The 20,652-nt window shown below is 41.6% G+C and overlaps 1 protein-coding gene across 2 annotated transcripts in view; it reads right to left on the reverse strand.

Moving 5' to 3' along the window:
- Positions 1 to 20,652, reverse strand: part of ubl3a (ubiquitin-like 3a) — a 33,997-nt gene that overhangs the window by 5,361 nt on the left and 7,984 nt on the right. Inside the window, exons 1-2 of one of the 2 annotated variants that reach the window (XM_065962734.1) lie at positions 9,457 to 9,528; positions 536 to 644 (exon numbers count right to left, since the gene is read on the reverse strand). In XM_065962734.1, the coding sequence (XP_065818806.1) occupies positions 536 to 644; positions 9,457 to 9,513 (166 nt within the window). In that variant the 5' untranslated portion in view covers positions 9,514 to 9,528. Of the gene's footprint in view, positions 1 to 535; positions 645 to 9,456; positions 9,529 to 20,652 lie in introns of those variants that run through there. The other variant, XM_020644077.3, reaches the window with a different exon arrangement.

Consider the following 20,652-nt stretch of genomic DNA (forward strand, 5'->3'; position numbering starts at 1 on the left):
AATCAGGCCGAAACAAGGAGTTCACTTTTATTCATCAGCAAAGACTGTCACACTCCCTCACAGCCACACACGCCTACATGTAAGTCATTATCAGAGGGTTTGGTTTTCATCTCGCTTTTTATCTGCCTTTGTTTGTGTTATAGAAATTGTGGCGTAGCTTAGTCAGAACACCTGCTGTCCAGGTTCTTTAGCAGCTAAACTGTTAGCAATTAGTGTATGCAGAGTGATCAATTACAAAAGAAAGACGACAACATTCTATTTATGCACAATGTGGTGAGGAAATAACACTCGGTTATCAGAATCCAAATATCACTGTTAAAATTGGCCTATGAGACTTCAATTAAAACTTAGAAACGTAACGATTAAATCGAGGGTGAGTGACCTGTATATGCTTCCCCAAAAAAGATAAATGCCTGGATCATCTGAGGTTGATTGTTATTTTATTCCTTTTACATACTTGAATGAAGTTAGAGCTGCTTGTCTGTCTGCTGTCTTTGCTGGTAACAAACAGAGGTGTCTCAGTGCACCTACTCACCCATTGGCCAGTTGTCATAAACATGTTTGGCGATGTCCGCTGCCGAGTCGTTGGGAGAGAAGAGGAACTCTTTCGTCTTCCCGCTGACCAAAATAAGCCGCAGGTTTATCTGCAACACAGACAAAGAAAAACATGAGAAACATTATAGTGACGCATTACTGTCTCATATGTTAGATTAACACATTCAAATCAGGAGGCATGCAGGTCCTAGTTCACTTATTTAAGAGGAAACAGGAGTAGGATATGAGGACCCTGAGGAGCGTCCTTCCGCTGGATCAACTACCATCTGTCTCCACAACTTCCTCTTATTCCCCCTCTCCTCTCGTGTCTGCCTTACTCTCCTTTTATTTTTCTTTGGTTCAGTATTCTGCTGCTTACAAGCCATTTGTCACCTCATCATCGTTAAAGCTTTCAAACAAGATCATTTGCCATCAACTTCTTGGGTTTCTCCATATAAACTCCAAATATAGACGCCATCTACATTTTTCAATAACCTCTTTAAATGTAGATTTTAAACGTAGGTTAATTTTGTGGATTTTTTGGAAGTTTTTTATTTTGTTATGCATTTTTAGGATTATTTCCTGCACACTATTAAACCCTTACTTTCAGACATAAAGTAAAGTCTGACAATTATTTATGAATGAGAGAGACAAATCTTGGCTCAAGTGGTGCTAAAATAACCCGACCAAGAACCACTTCTACAAATTGCTGGAAAATGTAAAACCTGCGGTAAAAGCGTATCCCAGGAGTCAGTGAGAAAGACAAATGTACTTAATCAATGAGTGACATTTGATAGAGCAGACATCTGTCCTCTATCCCCTTTGCACAGAGGTTACAGCGAGCCACTGAACAGTTAAAATGACAATTAAACAATAAGAACGTGTCACCCAAACTTCTGAGAGGAGGCATTAAACAAACTCACTGTTTACATCTGATTAGCTTTACTTTGCTGAACTTAGTCCCACACAGATTTTTTTCTTCTTTCATCCTAAATCACCAACATACACAATAAACAGTGTGATGTTTTAAATGAATTTCTATTCATTTGCTTATTAATTAAATTTGATTCTGAGCAAAGTCTGTGTATGTGTGTGTGTTTGCATACATGAGTGTGCGTGTGTAGGTGTGAGTGCATGTGTGCATGCCTACGTGGGTGCCCGTGTGTGTCTCGGCGCCTTTGCTTCGTGTGTCTCGCCTGCAGTGCCCGCATGGCACAAGCACGTGTGTGTCATTGTTCCTAGGGTGTTTCCATGTGCCGAACGTCTGTTAGCCCTCTACCCACTCTAACCCACTCAGCTGAGTGACACAAACACAAACATTTAAACATACACACGCAAGTACACGCGCGCACGCACACACACGCGCACACACACACACACACAGGCGGCTGCAGTGATGTAACAGAGCTAACGCCCGTGGATGTGACATAGATCTGTGTAAGCCCGTTATCAAATCAGCTTATAGGTTTAAGAATGTAAGATCCATACAAAAACATAAACATAGACAGACACACACACACACACACACACACACACACACACACACACGCGCACACACACACACACACACAGACACACTTGTATATAGTTTTTTTAAAACAGCTAGGCCAGTTCACACATTGACCTCAACAGTGAGCCGTCAATCACACAGTTTACAATCTGCCTATGAGAGATCACATGTACAGTGTCACCGTCATCCATAAAAACACTGTAAACAAACAAGCAAAAAGTCTGACACTAACATTTATCATTGTCAACAAACCCGTGATCCATTTCTCCATTAGATGTTTGGCTTATGAAATATTAGAACATGGTTAAAACAAATCTCCATGTGTGATAAACTCAAGAAGACATCATTGAAATGTATTTTTTTCCCCCTTCTCACGGGAAAATAAAGAAATTCATTTCAAAAGATGGAATCAGAGAATACTGACCTCTTGTTTCCAACTGATCACAGAATTATCAACACTCCTACACTCAGTATGATTGGACTATTTACAGACTGAATGCGAACTGATCATAAATCATGCATTTGTTGAATGTCGGATTGACACGCTTGTTTATAAAAGAATGTACTCTCACAACAAAACCTGAGAATGAATCTGAATGAGACAGATGGGAGTCAGAAATAATGAGAGCAGGAAGCACCTTTACATAAGCAAGGCCTTGCTCCTTCCTAGTTAAACACCTGGCTGTTACCATGGTGTTACCATGGTATCACCATGGCGACAGCCGCTGGTGGGAGGCTTAACCTGATAACTCCTACAAGATAGCTCTAACCCCCCCAACCTCATCCCCTTTTTCCAACCATGTCACATCACATTGTCTTTCTCTCTTTGCAGCAATCTCTGCCTCCCCTCCCCTCCTCTACCTCCCCTCCCTCCCTCCCTCCCTCCATCACTGTGTCTGTCGATGTCTCTCTGCACAGCTTACAGTGGAGAAATGTACAAGGCCAGAATAACAAGAGGCACTGAACTAGCTTCAATTAAACAAGGTAAACTCTGCCTCTCTCTTCTCGTCATCAACCTGCACTTCTTTCATTCACTGTTTGCTTCCCTCCCTCTTTTCCATCCTCCATTGCTTTCTCAATTCTCTCTCCATTTTCTTCCTAACATGTTACCTACAGGCCAACTTCTCTGACATTTAAATCGAGTTTAATCAAGACAAGTAAACTATTAAATAATATTAAATAATAAAACACTCGAGATCGGTTAAACATGAGTACAGCTGAATGTACAACGTTATACTTTGTTTAGAAAAAATATCTAGAAGTCTTTTTAAAACTTCAAATCACATTTTTAAACGACCAAAATGAAAATAAAATTGCAGCAGAAATGTGTAGCACTTTGCACAATGCATTTTGATTCACAAGTGAAGTGAATGGTACAAGACTCATCCGTAGAGCTACACTAATTAAAAGCCAAAGTAACACGAGACTGATGCCGGCAGGGGGAGGGGAGAGGAAGGTGACGTTATTCGACTCAGCCCACCGGATTTCTTTTTCTAGAGTAATGCCATTTCGTTCCACTGCATGAATGTTACATGGATTTGGGTGGAATGGTACAAAAATAAAGTGGAACTGGAACTAGTTGTTCTGAAACGCGGCATGCTAAAAATGCTGTGTCCGCTATCTGAGAGATTGCTCGTCGATACACTGATGTACAGCCAACCTTTATAGGCTACTGGTTTCAGGTAAGTTAAAGGTTACATTCAACATCAGTGCAAAATTGGTATAAGAAAGTAAAATGTCCGTCAAAGCTAGCAACATGTCAGCAATCGATTTCCATCAATTTTATATTTAGAATGTGTTGCACTGCTGTCGAGGTCTAGATATCAGAACTGGTGTCACATAATGGATGTGAAAAGCTCTGATTAGTTTGACTGCTAACACATAAGTAGCACAGCAACACTTAAACAACAGGAAGACTTGCACACATCTCCTCCAGGAGAAGGTTACATGTCAGCAGAAAGTCCTTGACTAAAACGTTTCATAAAGCTGAAGCTGGTCTTGCAGCTTATGGTGGAGCAACACTCGAACTAGAAGTCATCCATCTGGATCTCTAGATCTCAGCTTTCCTTTCTTTTAATGTCAGATTTTAACTGAATCAATCTCTTTTTTTTTTTCTCTCCCTGAGGGTCCCTGTTCTCTCTCCCTCAACTCTTTGGCGCGGAGGGGCAGGTAATGAGCTTTCACAGCCGGCTCAGGGAGGAATATTCAATTACAACCTATTCTCTGTAAAAACATTTAAAAAAATACAACAGCTCCAGGTACAGGGAGAGCCGCACTCCATGCATAACCATGCAGTAACTACACATATATTCAGGCTAACAGTCAATAACAAACAGCACGCCATTGCCTTCATGCAGTTTCACTCAGAGCTAGGGAAAAAAAACGGAAGAAGATATACTGAGTAGATAACTTCCTCAATATGCGGAGCGGATGTGAAAGCTTTTGTAAGTTCTGGTATCAGCTAGCCTAAATGTGAACGTCATTGAGCTTCAGTGGGGGAAACATACTAAAGAAACAGGCTACAGGTGCATGAAACAGGCCCCACAGCGCCACACTTTTGTACCTCCTCCGCTGACTTCAGAAACACTACAATAATCAGACGCTGCTGCCAAACAGTGCCACGGTGTAAACATGTGCAGTAAGCGGACCCTCCTGGCTAAACACTGCTTGCTCACTGTGCAGAGCAGGAAATGCAATGCCATCTATAATTATTCTTCCCTGAGTACCACTCTCAAGTCTTTCTCAGGGGCAATAATGTGTGTGTATATGTTCGTATGTGTGTGTGTGTGTGTGTTTATAAGTGCATTTAAGAGTATTGCTACTCTTTAGAGCCTCTGCAGCAAGTAAACAAATTACAGAGTGGAAAGCCTTCCTGTGGGAATTTATTAGTGCAGCTTTATAGGTAGTCTATGCAGGAAGTTTCGCTGCTGCTGTCAGTGTGGCTCCCTAACTGTATGAATGAATTCAGGAGAGGAGGGAGGGGTGATTAGCCTGACTGGGGTCTGTTTTAAAGCAGGCCAGCTGGGTGCAGCAGGCAGCCCGCTTTGACTGGTTCATTAAATCTGCAGAAAACTTAAACAGTAAACTGAAGAATGAAGCTGCACAGCTTTCAGGCAATATGAAATCCTACAGGAATCATCAGTCGCTGACTTTATTGATATATTTAGATGGCACTTTATTTCTGGAAATCAATTTATCTAAATTAATATTAATTGCTACCAACTTCTTGGAGGCATAATGAGGTGTCTTATTGCTTATTGGAAGACGTGTGAGAAGAAAATAAAAGGAAAAGAGCAGCCTAACAAACACTCGTCCAATTTTTTAATTAGTCAAAACTTTGTAAATATGACAGCTTCGCAAGCTGTACAAATGCAAAAAGAGTAACAGCAACCATTAGTCTCCATAAGCACATAAATCTTTCATGGCACCATCATTTTTATTTTATTCAAGCACACTCAAAAGGGAATATTAGACAGTAATTGTACAAGACGAAATTACAGGCTGAATGCATGAATCAGAAGCTGCAGCTTCATTTTCTAAGATGTTACAAAAGAAAGCAAGCTCACAAGAAAATAAGTCGTCAAACAGCCTCATTTTGTCTTCATTTTTAATTGAATGTTGTAAGAAGAGGGTTTTTTTTTTTTGGTAGTGTGTGTTCTTACCAGAGTAGTGTCTAGACCTGCTCTGCATGAAAAGATAACTTCTGCTCAAATCTGGCACTGTGTAAATTAAATGGACTCTCTTAGTGCACACACATTCACACAGACAGCAGTTATGTAACGGCGGCTGACTGATGATGAGAAACAAAGCCTGAGGTGAGGACTTGTAATCTCAGCATCTCTGTGAGGTCGGGTGTCTGACAGGGAGGGGGTAGTGTATTAACGCTATCTGTTTTTAGGTGCTTTCTTAAACTCCTACAGCTTCTTCGATTTTCAATTCCTTGAAACGGGCTCTCTTTAATATGTACTTGAGAGATCTCACACATTTGTAGATACACAACTGTAGATAAACATGTGAGTTTAGATCGTCAGATGGACATTTTCATCCTGGAAAAGAGCAGAAACTCTTCTGGGTCAACTGCAAGAGGAGTGCATCTCTTAAATGAAAGCAGTGAAGGTTTGAATTAAGCTTTACAGCAACTTTAATAGATCAACCCAGGAGACAGAATCGTCCTATTGTGAAATTGAAAAATAATATACAAACTGAAGTAGCCTAGTTTACTAGAAAATTAAATTGAGCAGCACTCACACCATGCAATCCGTACCTTGCCCAAGCACGTTTGACCCCCAAAGTCAAGTTTGTTTGACTAGCTTGAGTGCTCCAAACTGTACTTAATCACGGTACACTACCTTAGCCCTGGCACGGTTGGAAGAGGTGTGAATAGTACGGGTGCTGGAGCAAGAATATGGTACCGTAACGTGTACATGCAGTACAATCAATGAGACCGTTCCTCTCGACTTTCATTTTAAACAGCAGCAGTGATGCAGAGCCACAAAGTCAGTAAAGTTGCAGTGATGTTCTCTGTTTTTTTTTTCTCTCATTGTGGTGACTCTGTGGCCGTGCTTCTTTTAAGCAAAGTATTGTATTACGACGTGATGACTTGTGTACAACATCCCAGTTTGGCCTTGAGCAATGTGAGATCGGTCCAGCAGGGGATGCTTTGCTGCTGACACACGATTCGCCTGAGTTAGGCTCAGTTTTGAGCCCCTCGAGTAACAACTTTTTGCAGGGATACAACAGACTTCTACTTCAGATCAGATGCAGGACAGCAGTCGGCAGCAATAAGACCCTGACCTTTATTATATTCCTTAAGGAGCATTTATCTTGATTAACTTCGCTAACAGAAAAAAACTAAACAAATCTGACGTGTGTGAACAGCTAAAAAAAAGGCAGAAAAATATCAGACTGTGAATTAGAACTGAGCACAAGTAAAATATTTGTGTGTCTGAAAGTCAAACCAACAGAAAATAGGGCAGAGTGCAGACATTTTCAACTGACTGAGAAGGAGAACGACTCCTGTGATGTATATTTCTCCTTTTTTTTTTGCAGTTAGACAACACAGAAAGACAAGCCATGCAATTGGACAGGCTCAGATTTATCCAGACACATTATACTTACAGTCAAGCTCTGCAGGTTGCCATGCCAACACCAGGGAGCTGGTTAGTCATCTGTGCTGTTATGTCATGTTTTATGCATGTTTTGTATGAAGAAGACCTCTCAGACAGAGCCCTTGTAATTAATGCAAACTGATGATGCACCATAACATCACTACAACAAGACAACGGCCTTTAGTGAGACTGCACATACTTTGCTATTTCTGGTAACACTCAGGGGCTGTTTGAAAAGCTCTGTCATTATATTGTTAACTTCTATGAAGGGCTACTTTTCACCATCGCACATTGTTAGCTGAAGATATGTTACTCAGTTCAGTTAAATATTGAATTAAATCAAATATATATTTCTATCTATCCACTGGCTATCTATTCTATTTTAACCAATGATTGAGATTTGTCACGTGTGTACCAAGAAAACACTTCCTCTTTTCCTCAAGAGCAAACATCATGTTGTTTTTGTATCTTTTAATAAAAATGCAAATAATCCTGAGCAAGCACTGCAGCTGCATTCATTCAGGCAAAGAGGTCATGCCTGAATGATCCAAAATGGAAAAATAACCCAGCCTTGTCTCCATGTTTAACACTGACAGCTCGCATTTTACACTGCAATAGACTCCACAGTTACTTCTTAAATCTAAATAATCTCGTGTTCCTATTTAACAAGCTTTATTTTGACGTTTCTGAAGGTTCAACAGTTCTTTTAGGTGTTGAAATTGTTGCTCCCTAACTGCTGGTTGTGTAAGTGTTCGCTAACTATTTAACAACATAATGAGAGCGTAATATCTGGGTGGTTAACTCTGCTATGCTCTGGATGTCACGCATTTGGCCCTGCTGGCCTGTGATCAAAGTTTTCTGTCCCTGTTTGTGCATTAAGAGAGCAGAGGGTTCAGCGGACATTCAACACACACCTCTTTCCTGCTGGACTCTTTAAAGGCCATCAATCATTAAAGAGAGAATCTACTGTTAGAGAGACTGTAAGAGCAAACGCCACAGACCTTTGTCAGATGCACTTGCTGCTTCTAAGTGCTAGCTTCCTGGTGCAGAGGCAGCTAACGGCTAATACATCTGAGTTCTAATAGCTTTGAATGGCGTAAAATTAATGTTTGTCCTTCTCAATTAGAGCCCTTGTGATATTGGATTTTTAAGAATGATAGAGTGATTTAAAATAGGAAAAATTACTGATCATTCGGGCCAATTGATTAGATTGTTTGAGTAAGAATGAAAATGAGCTTATCTACGTTAATTGTACATCAAAGTGTATTTCCTGCGCTGTGACAGGTGGCCACCTATTACAGCAGTTCCCGTCTTTCACTATTTGCCAGTTTGGGATCAATAAAATACATCTATCTATCTATGCACCTAAAAACTGTATAACTGAGAGCAGTAAGTAATATTACGCTCTGTAACTGTTGTTAATGCACTATATGTTCTGTTATAATATGAGCCAATATTGGAACAGATACACAGAACCCAATATATACTATAAAATACTTTTCACAAGAAGATCCAATGTACTATTACTGTTCAGTTGAAAGGTAAAGAAACCTTTTGGTTCTTTGTCAAAATCTTTTAAACTTCTAACTGCACTTAAGTAATTGATCCAATTGGGCTGCAGGGGGAGCAATGATTAGCCAATCAGTGCAATGGAAATTAAGTTGTAAAGTGTTGTCAAGCTGTGTGCTAGGGCTGGACGATGAGGCCTACATTTTAAATCACACACCCAACTTGATATACGATTCTAAGCGACACACCAATTGCCACAAGAGGGGTTAATAAAGTCATTTTTTAAAGCAAACATAATATGACTAAAACACATTTTCGGGTCCCGCCTGTGGCTCCTTTCCCGCGTGTCGTTCCCCACTCTCTCTCTCTCCCTGATTTCCGGCTCAGTCCACTGTCCTGTCTCTCCATTAAAGGCACAAAAAGCCGTCTCTTTGACCGTCCCTTTAAAGGTATTATCGGGTCAGATGATAGCTGATGGTTTTGAGTATATGATGTTAGAGTTGAAGCGCTAAAACATACACAATTTATGATGTAATTATAATATTCTAGGTGGAAACCTATTCTCTTTTGCAGATTTCAACTCCCACCCTGTCATTTATCGATAGTGTAGGGCTTGTAGCTAAGATATTTCTCCATTTTGGATTCAGAAGAAAATGAACAACAAAACTACTGTGTTCCTTAAGTTGCTCACACTAGCATCCCTCACACGTCTCATTATGACTCAGTCGCCTCATCATTCCTCGTATCTCTCACAAAGCCCCTTTTCTTTTTGAACTGTCATTCAATAAACCTAGCCTTTGATATGCTGACGTCCTCATCACAGCTCTGTGTCCTTCCTGTCACGAGCACCATCAGCTGTTTCCTGCGCTCCGGCTGGCACCGCACCTGACAGCTCTCCGCTTTCTGTCCGCTCCCTCTTCATCACTCCCTCCTCTTCGCTTACAGTCTGATAACCCTTTAATCCATCAGTCGCTTCTCCACTTCACAGAATCAGGTATAGCTCTCTTTCATGCTGTCATCTTTCCCTCTCCATGCTGAACTGAAAAAAAAATGCTCACACACACACACACACACACACACACACACACACCCTGGGCTGCATTCCTCTTTCCTGACAGACAGCAGGTAGGTATATGCCTCTGATCAAACGCTCTTCCTCACACCTCGTCTCCGTGATCAGAGCTGTCACGACAGGTTGACGCAGGTTTTTACGCCGCACTCGCTGCCTTCTGACTCTCCCTTAACTCTTGTGTCTTACTTCATTCATTCTTCAAAATAGCAGTTCAACACCCCAGGGCTAAATGAATTAACATGCGAAATGTGAGCCCTGCCAAAACTGAAGCAAACTACTTTGCATCACCCACACACTAATGGGGGGGACAGAGAGGGATCAAAGGGATCTTAAGCAGACATAAGTGTGTGATGTGACAGAGAGAGAGAGAGAGCTGTGAGGAGGAAGGTGAAAGAGCTGATGGACTCTACAACATGCAGCTGCATTACCTATCATGGTGAAGAGATTTAACTGGTTCATGTGTGGCTAAATATTTACACCCATCCATGTTTATCCGCAACCAGAAGTTTGACTGTCCTCCTTTTTAAGGCTACTTCCCTTTTTCCACTAACAACAACAGAACAACTCATCAACCATTGACGTAGCTTTTAAAGAGTTACGACAAAGGTGGAGATGCTGTAAGTTAAACTTATTCATTTCACAATGATTTCCTTTTCTAGGGAACATATTTTTTGTGTTTTAGTTTTGGAAATCAAGCAGGTTTTACTGCCTTAAGTTAAGGTGATGAAATCTTTAGATAAAACTACAGGCAGTGAATAATAGAGCAAACTGTAGGACATTATAACGACTGCAACTTTGAACATTTGGACATCAAATGTTAGATATTAAGGACTAATAACACTGTCTGACACTTAAAAAAATAAACATGTGCATTTGAGGTTACAAAAAACTTCTATGCTCAAACTTACTTCCTCTTTTATTTGAAGAGGTTACCAACTATCCTGAAAACTGACACACATTTGAATACCTTAATGGTTGCAATTGAAAAATAAAAACACACGTAGTGCATGGTCAACACTTTGAAACATCAGAATTAAATATTTCTGTTCTTGTGTCCCTGATAAAGTCAACAAAGCCGGTTGTGAAATGTTCTTTCACAACCTTTTTAGCAAGACAATTTACTGTAAAGATTTTTGTACAGAATTTCACATGCATTTCCATGAGGCTTTATGACACACATTTGACATTTGCCAAGACAAACCAAACATATACAAACACACGCAGCGACGTTTTGAACTTTTTACATCACATATTTTCAAATTCAACAGAAGTAAGGAAACTTCTTTAAAAAAAAAAAAAAAAGAGCCAGAGAAGACTACAGACTGATGGAAAAACATGAAAGAAAATGTCACTTAGTGAAGATACTTTTTTTTTTTCCCTCTGACAGCCCGATCCACACATCAGTCCTCAGCTAAGAGGCTCGGCTGTCCTCATCTCATCAGGAAAAATAAAACTCCACTGGATCATTTGAGAAATGATTAAAAACACATTTCACAGTGAAAGGAGAAAACAAAACACAGATTTTCAGAGTCCGGTCTTGCAAATCAGCAGTGAAGTGCTGATCTGACGCTGTGCAGGCACCATGAGAGTGATGACGAGGTCTAATGCTGCAGGAGGACACGCAGAGGAAACGCTGACATTTTTGGAGACGTGCCAGAGGGACAGAGGAGGGAAATTAGAGAGAGAGCAAAGGGACAAGAGCGGGACTCTTGCTGGAGCAATGAAGGTCAAAAACAGGCAACAAGAGGACGAAGTGTGAAGGTGAAGAGAGCAATGCAATCTGCTTAGTTCCTTCAGTAGTCCCATAACTCTCTGATGTTTTCAAATTCACCCACATATTTTCCATATGAACTTTGTTGTACACACACGAGCTGTGGGCCTAGACATGAAATTGCTTTTCTTTGCTTTAATCGATTCTCCTCTCATCCCTCTGTCAGCGTCCAGAGTACTCTTTGTCCTTCTCTCACTGTGAAACACGAGGAAATAGACGACGAAGAGAACGCCATAACAAGGATCTGAGCAGTAGAATCAGATGTGTTTCTCATGCCATCGTTGGACGGGCAAAAAGAACAGGGGAAAGGTCATTAAAATGAGGTAAGCACCTTAAGGAGCTGATAAGGAGTCCAGTGAGGGCGGTGTTTTACTAGCCCGCATGCTTCAGGCTAAGCAGGTGGTAATCAGCTGGTTACATCGACCTACGGCTTTAGATACAAACTGTAAGAATGCAGAAGAAACTTCAAATGTGTTCCAGCTATGAAGAGGGGTTATGTAAAGGTATTCAACGGCAGACCTATGTGTCAGGGGGTTGAATAGTTTTGGTCACAGCTGATAGTATTCAGGGAGCAACATGTTCACTTAGAACCGGTTTAGAGGATCCATCTTTCTTTATTTATCTTTTTGGTATCCTTCTTGAAAACAATTGACTCCACAGAAAGGCCTTTTATCTGGACGAAAAAGACCCACGTATCAACAACTGATGATGGATTTAGCCTTCCTGTATTCTGACATTATTATTGGGCCGGTAATGCCGGAGCATGGATTTTCTGGAATCATATTTCAGCTGTACCTGAATGGGGCGAGCACATTATGTCCTTGCTGGAGATACGCAGAGGTTTGTTGGCCCAATTGAGTCTAGTAATGCAACATCACAGACGCTCCAGTATTTTCTCATAAATCAGTCTGCCATAACTCAAAGGTGATTCATCCTGCAAAACACATTCAAGATCCTTGCGCAAATTAAGAGTGTGCTTGGTCAGTCAGAACCGTCGACTTGCGCTCCAATCGGTCAGAACCCCTCCTTAAAGCCAGGCGTAATGGATACTGTTTTTTCACTCATTTTTCAGATGAGGGCTTGTCTATTGTTAAGCGTCACTACAGTCACAACTACTTCAAAGTAGTACAATTAAAGTAGGAATTTCCTTTTTCCTCTGGTCATTTTTTTTCATGTCTTCAAAGGCTTCCACTCATTCCGTTTAAAGTCATTCATCAGCTGCACTACTCTGCACTATAAGACCAAATTAAACAGAATCTGTCCCTATCTCACACTTTCCTGTCTAACAATTGTGGAAGTCTGTCAGTTCACCGTGGCGACTTCCTTCTCCTTTTACTTCTCCTTTTGTGTTTGCTTGAAAATACAAAAAAATGAAACGGCGAGCTGTGACTTTAAGCTTTTTGGTATCAAAGAGCATTAGAATTTGTTTTATTGTCTTTATTTCTGTGCAGCTCTGTTTTCCAAAAATGCCTGCAATTTGCTGCATCCAGCCCCCTTTTCTGTCTGTTCAGCTTTAAACCCAAAAAACAAACAAAAACAAAAAAAACTACCAGTGAACACACAAAGCCACCCAAAGTCCCACACACCACATGGCGTCACGCTGCTGCTGTGAAGGGACCACACAGACAGACCATCAGCCCTGATGATGACTTTGATGACACGACCTCCTGTCCTTTACATCCTTCATGCTGCCATTTGCTCTGCATCAGCCCTGTCTGCTCCCCCCTCCCCCCCTCTCCAACTTCCTCTCACTCACTGACTTCCATCACAGGGTGTCTCACCAGTGTGACTTCCTCCCCTGTGGTTTCCTGACCCCCATACGTGAGACCCCTGAAGTCAAGTAAAGCATCCTCATGCTGTTTCTACCCCCTCTCCACCCCACAAGAGAGAACATACATACTCTAATGTGACCTCTGCCTCCCCCTGTCTACCTCCCTCTCCTGTCTCTACAAACCCTCCCCCCTCCTATTTCCTAGGTGGTCTCCCCAGCGGTGTGCAGTCAGACGCCCTGCAGTCAGGATTAGCTTCATATGTAACCTTTTCATGTTCTTTACAAGCATCTCCCTTTTCTATCACGTATGCATAATGGTACTGAAGCCTTTTTCTTTTTCCTATCATTTTTAAACTTAAAATAAGACTTGTGTTGTGATGCGGTAATGCTCAAAAGGTAGTTTTTAATTTAAATTTTTTTTTAAAAAAGGTTCTTTGTGTGCTGCTTCCAGCTTCTAAATAATGACCATTTAAAGGCCTGTTTATGCAACTTCTTTAACATATTATTATAAGATACAACGTAAAGCAATTGTGGATGGATTCATTACAATTTACCGCAAACATTTTGTCCTTCATCTGATGAATGTGTCCCATGACACTGATGCTGTTTGGTAAATCATGTAGGTTTTTTTTCCTTTCTAAAGATGGTTGAAAGGAAGGACATTACTGCACACACTGAGGTTGAAGAACTGCATCTCGTTCTGTCACCATCTTTGTCCCTTTCCTCAGATGAGATTTAAATGGCTGAGCAGACATTTAAAAGAGAAACTGACGTAACATGCGAGAGAGTCAGAGAGGAGAAACGGCTGGGGGACAGCAGTGACATCCACAACGCTGCATTTTCTCCTCTCCCTCAGTGAAGAGTACTGCCCTGCAGTCACCATGCACGTGACGCTGTCAGTGTATGTGTGTGTTTGTGTAGAAGATAAATTGTGTGTCTACGTTGTGAGTGTGTGTGGCGCAGAGAGAGAGAGAAAGAGAGGGAGAGGGAGAGGAGAGAGAGAGAGAGAGAGAGAGAGAGAGAGAGAGAGAGAGAGAGAGAGAGAGAGAGAGAGAGAGAGAGAGAGGAGGAGGCACAGATTGCTGGCAAGCTGAAATGCTCTCTGTGCTGGAATTTACCAGATGGCACTGAAAAAACACAACCAGGAATATTACTACTTTACACACACACACACACACACATTGCAGAATAACTCTCAATACAATACAACACAATACAATACTTGATATGCTGCCCATGATTATGATCATATCAAAATACAGCAATGCAATGATCATTAATAAATTGCAAGACAATCATATAATGATGCTACATTATACCTGATTAACTGAAGAATAGTAAATGCCATTAAAAAGGTAAAATGCAGGATTAAGGTTTTCATCCCCTACACTTTGGTGTCAGTTTCACCTCTTAGCATGCTTTATCCTTGACTTCTTGACAACACTGAAGTTCTAGAGGTCTGCCGGGCAAATACAATAAATCATTTTTAAAGAGACATTCTTTAAAAATGCTTAATTCTGTATGTGTCTGTCTCTGCAGTGTCTACCGTGGGTAAAACATGCATCTACAGGAGTTTCCACTTTGTTCTTCTTTTTTTTTTCTTTTTTTTTCATTGTTGTCTGGTAAGAGTTCTGAGCCTTTGGTTATGTTTGTGTTGAGCGCCACAGGAAAAAGGCAGCGTCTTTGGGGAGGCATGGGGAAGCAACACAAGCAACAACAGGAAGGAACAGAGCAGACAAGAACAAGCAGGGGGGGTGGGGGGGGGGGGGAGAGACTGTCTGGGGACAAAATCAAGATCTTTAACAAACATTATTGCACCCAGAGGAAGAAAAAAAAATGGATTTAGATGACATCATCAGCTTGGGGTGGTGTTTAGAGGATGTCGGGATCATAATTAAAATGTTTACAACCAAAAAGTATCCTAAAGAATTGTCTTCTTTACATCTATCTCAGGGGACAGGCTTACAAAGTCAATATATTCAACACTGTGACTTTTAGATTAATATTCAAACTGGATTACTTCCCAGGCTTTGAGCCTATATGGTTAATTAACCTTAAACTACACTTTACCATTAACTGTAAGATCAGCTGAATGAGCTGTTCTGTTTTCGAGCTAATGCTGCTCTTATTTCCCAACGAAGATCCGACTTTTAAATCCTGCTTGAACCCTGCTCTTTCTTTCCATAACTGTATCTTTAACCAACTGATCTCTGACTCAGAGAGGCCACTTCACAAAATATGTAATTAGACTAAACCATAGGTTAATATCTGATGTCCTATAGGGCACGGTCACACTGGCCATCCGTACCGTGCCCAAGCACGCTTCAACGCTAAAGTCCAGTTCGTTTGACCAGTGTGACCGCTCCGTATCGTGCTCAGGCACGGTACACTTCCTTGGCTTTGGCACACTTTGGAGAGGTGTGCTTCGGCACGGTACACTTCATGCACGAGCACAAGCACGCGGGTAAACAACGCTGACAGCCTTCATTATGGAGAAATCCAGAGTTTCATGGCTGTATCTGACTATAATGACACAATATAAGACACAAAGTAGCTGACATGTTCTCTGTGTTTTTCTCCGATGTGCGGCTGCGGACTCACCTGTGGACTTGGCCGCGCGTCTATTTTTTTTTAAAATTTATTTATGGCTGTGTCTGATTAAAATGGCTTAAAATAAGCTGTGAAGTCAGAAAAGTTGCTGTCATGTTCTGTGTTTTTCTCTGATGTGCAGACACGGACTCGACCGTGCGTCTCTTTTTTCTCTCTCCCTCTCTCTCTCTCTCTCTCTCGTCCGCCTGTTTGTAAACTGAGCATGCGTCATAATAACATAAAGCGTGCATGTGTTGTATTACGACGTTATGTACCAAGAGGTAATCGTGCTTAGGCACGGATAGTCCTGTGCAGTGTGACCGCGGGTCGCGCCGGCCGGGGGGGGGCAATCGTGCTTGGGTACAGCATGGTACGGATGGCCAGTGTGACCGTGCCCTTAGAGGAAGTCAAAGTTCTGCTGCTGCAGCTGCTGCTGCTTCCCCAAAGACAAACCAACGCTTCCTCATTACAAGAAACAGGGGGGGGGGGGAAAACAAACGATGAAAAGCCCGAAATCACTCCAGTCCAAGGTCCAATGCTTCATTACTGCCAGCTCATTCAGATAAGGATTCACACGCTCACACGCGCGCACACACACACACACACACACACACACACACACACACACACACACACACACACACACACACACACACACACACACACACACACACACACACACACACACACACACACACACACACACACACACACACACACACACACACACACACACACACACACACACACACACACACACACACACACACACACACACACACACACACACACACACACACACACAACCCCTGCTGGGGTCATTAGAGATATTCATAGTCAGAATTGCTCAATAACATCTAGCATGCAATGACAAATTTGTGCAAGACAGCATGAAGGCCAGATATACCCTCTGTGCATGCTCCCTCTTTCACTCACATTCTATATACACACACACACACACACACACACACACACACTCACAAACACACAGACACCCACACACGTTTCTGGCTGTCTCTGACCACAGCCTCTCTTTTTCTCACTGACTGTTTCATTCAATACAAAAAGATGCAAACAAGGAAGAAATGATTCTTGCTGTCATCTCCCTATTACTGTTTCCTCTGACAGCTGATATATTCAAACACTAGATCGATATAGTGTTCCATCCTGTTCAACATAAAGTCTATAACATTAGGATCATATCCTGACTAGTGGTTAAGTTGTTGAGAAGACAAAAAGTTTAGTGCTGTACATTAAAAAAAAAATATTTACGCTTTTTTTATACTTTATCACTCACTGAGGGGAAATTCTGGTTTACACTCTGTTATGGAGAGACATGCTACTCACACACATAGGCCTGAAACACACACGCACAAATAGGACCTGTGGACAATCATTAATGGAGAGGGGTCAGAGGGGGGCTGCTACACAGGGAGCAAGCCAGAGGTGTTGGGGTTTTGGTGGGTATAGCTAAAGGGCACCTCAGCAGTACTCTGGAAGTGAACTGGCACCTCTCAAGCAACCAGGCCAACTTGCATACTTTTGGTCCATACCGGGGCTTGGACTTTCGTTCTCTGTGGTTTGGGACTGAGGATCTCACTAAATAAGCTGAGGATGTTGTCAAATGCTCTTGAAAATTGTAGAGAAAAAACATTTACACATAGACCAATTAACCACAAAGATTTACAGAATGAGTAAAACATAACACTCAAATTGAAAACCACGACATGGAAACATTCTGTGGTTAGGCCTGTTTGAGATCTGTATACCAGTTGATGTCTGAACATCCGGCCAGTGCAGCCTGACCTTTGGATGACTGCTCTCTCTGCCCTCTCTAGGAACTGAAAAAAGAAGTCCCTCCACTGACTCTAATTCCCTCAGAACATATTGTCTATCTGACTGAGCTGGCACGGGACTGTGAATATCAGGTCAGAATTAAGCACTGATTTAGAAATGGCAGCCTGTCCCAAAAATGAATCAGGAAGAGGGACAATTGATTCTTGCTAGTCGGCTGCTCTGACGCATGCACACACAGTGTGCGCTGGCATGGTGCTGCTTTAATATAAATGTCCCCTCAGCTGGAAATTGTTTCCAGTGTAGCTGAAAGGCTCCTTTTATTGCACTAGTCAAACACCACCCATAGCCCATCCCACCCCCGACTATTCCTGCACATACTCTTTTTACTCAACACTTCGACTTAGGGAAACACACAGTGCATATTCACACGAGTGCTGTTGTTTTACATGTATTTAAATAAAGTAGTAAAAACAGCTGTAGAGTTCCATGGAAAGACTGTCTTATGTAACATTATTTGAATGCCATACACCACAACAAGACACTTTATCAAGATGCATGAGTTTGTCAATGAAAATAAGGCCTGGTGTAAAACTGATATCAACACAGAACAGGCTTGCTCCAAGCATAGTGACTGAGCAAAATACCTGAGCAGAACTTACATAGAAAAGTTCAAGGTAAATTGATGTCTGGATGGATAGATATTAGATAAGGCTAACATTCAGGTTTATAACTGGTTATACAAGTGAGAAAAATGTATTAACTTCATATTTATTTAGTAAGTATAAAGTTTCTAAAGATGTTAGGCAACTCGTCTTCTCATGAGACTGTGACTCTTAAATTTCACTTCCTCCTTCTAGTTTCTTCATTGAGCAAGCCAAAACTGTCCAATGTGTCATTCCTTCAGAATCAGAAGTAACATCTTTAACCAAAACGCTGTTGTTTTGCCCATTTACTTTGACTCACAGTCAAAAACAAAGCTAAAAGGGCTGCCACCTCAAAGTCATAGTTGACCAAACAAACCAATTATGTCACTAGTCTTCTACTAAGTTAAGCCTTAAACTCCAGGAGTTACATCTCGTCTGTTCCCTTTGAACCTTTCAGACTCATCCCTTGTGTAAAAGGCCAGGCCTTCCACCCATTAAGACACAAAGAAGTGGGTGACATATTATGAAGATTTACAGCAGATGCAGAAAGACACTTGTTTCCAATAGGATGTTGTAACAGTTGCAAAGGCAGTGTGATACAGCAGAGAGAGAAGTTTTTTGCACTGTTTTCGGGATGTGACACGACAACATTATGGCACGGTGCCATAGCACCCTGTATGCAGACAAAGGCCTTTAGGTGCAGTTCAAGTTTGTGCTTTTCTCTGTAACAAAAGTGAACCGGTGGAGTGGGTGTTGCTCCACTGGCAAAGCCATCAGCTAACACACCACACTTAACAGGAAGAACAGGTTGTGCTTAGGCCTGCTTCTCTATAACCCTTTTCACACATACAGAAATCTCATGAAAAACTCCGGAGATTTGGCTACCCGGAGGGTCTTTAGGCTATGTGTGAACGCAAACAGCTGCATTTTTCACGCGGATTTTACCCGGATTTTCTCCGGCCAGACCCCTAGTATTTTTTTCGCAGAAGGTCCGAGTGAGCTGATGTCTTAACGTGGCAGCATATACTCTGGAGATTTCAACTCCAGCCAATGGAAAGAGAATGACGTTTATATACGGTGACTGCCTAAAGTGTCTGTTTCAGGTTACATAATTTACATATTAAGCAATAATACGATCTCCGTGCACGTAATTAAACGGCTGCATTATGTTTTCTGTTTGTCAGTATGTTGTCATTCTATTGGATTACACATAGCATTGATATAAAGGCAAATATTCTCATTATAACGTTGTGTAGCGGACTCTGTTGCTTCGGCGGCTACTTCCGCGATATTATCCGGAGTGCATATGTGAAACCAGCTTATGCAAATGTGTACGTGCATAAATACATGGACAACACACACAAACAAATGCATGCACACACGTACTTCAAAAGTGGCCAGATGCAGAGTTAATTTTGGACTTTGATGTTTTCAGCCCCATGTAAGTGCTCACGTATTAATCACACTGACACCCACTCATTTATGTCATCAGACTGCCTAACACTTGGCAAAAAAAAGCTGAGGAGTGTGCTCACTTTGCTTCAGACCCGAATTGTTCAGAGTCCTGAGAGTGCTGCAGAGATGACTGCTGTTGTTATGAATCAGTAATCAGCGCTGTGTATTTGGTGTTTATGATGTCACAACTGCTGTTTCTACTAAATATTCCAGGAGATGAAGACGGGCAGAATTAAATACGTGTATTTTCACTGTCATGAAAGATCAGGAGCAAAATCAACAGTGTAGACCAGAGACTTCCTCTTAGACCGAAACCCAGGAGCCCTCAAAACGATGAAGTAGTTCAACACATTCCTCAGCCTGAGCAAAGCCATACCTGCCAACACTGCCTGCTGAAAAGAGGGGGATTTTCCAGCAGAATAAGCTCTTATCCCAACAAGCACACCCTGACTTTTTCGTCCTCTGGGTTATTCACAGAACGGTTCATTCTTCTGACTTGGGCTGATCAGAAGTGCAAACGCACTGTCAAAGAGATGGGGTCCCTTTCAAGCCCGCTGGAAATGAAATCTAATAGCTTCATTCTTAAGATTTAATCTAGCTGATTATCAATGTTTGCTTTGTGAAATGAACGGAATGTACCTCTGGCTTGAATTATCATGTGCAGACTAAACAACCAAGACAAACTGCGGCAAACATCCAGAGTGTGATAGTTTCATTAAGACACACACATGGGTGTCTTTATTCAGGAGAATGAGTAGAAGCCCCCAAACTTCAGTGAAACATGAATTTTGCACACAATCTGGGTGACTAATCTGATGCTTTGTATGTTTTTGCTTTGAGCTAAGTTCAAACCACCAGCAAGTTCAACTATTTAGAGTTAGGTCTAACAAAG

Source organism: Labrus bergylta, chromosome 14 (assembly GCF_963930695.1).
Source record: "Labrus bergylta chromosome 14, fLabBer1.1, whole genome shotgun sequence".
NCBI classification, from domain to species: Eukaryota; Metazoa; Chordata; class Actinopteri; order Labriformes; family Labridae; genus Labrus; species Labrus bergylta.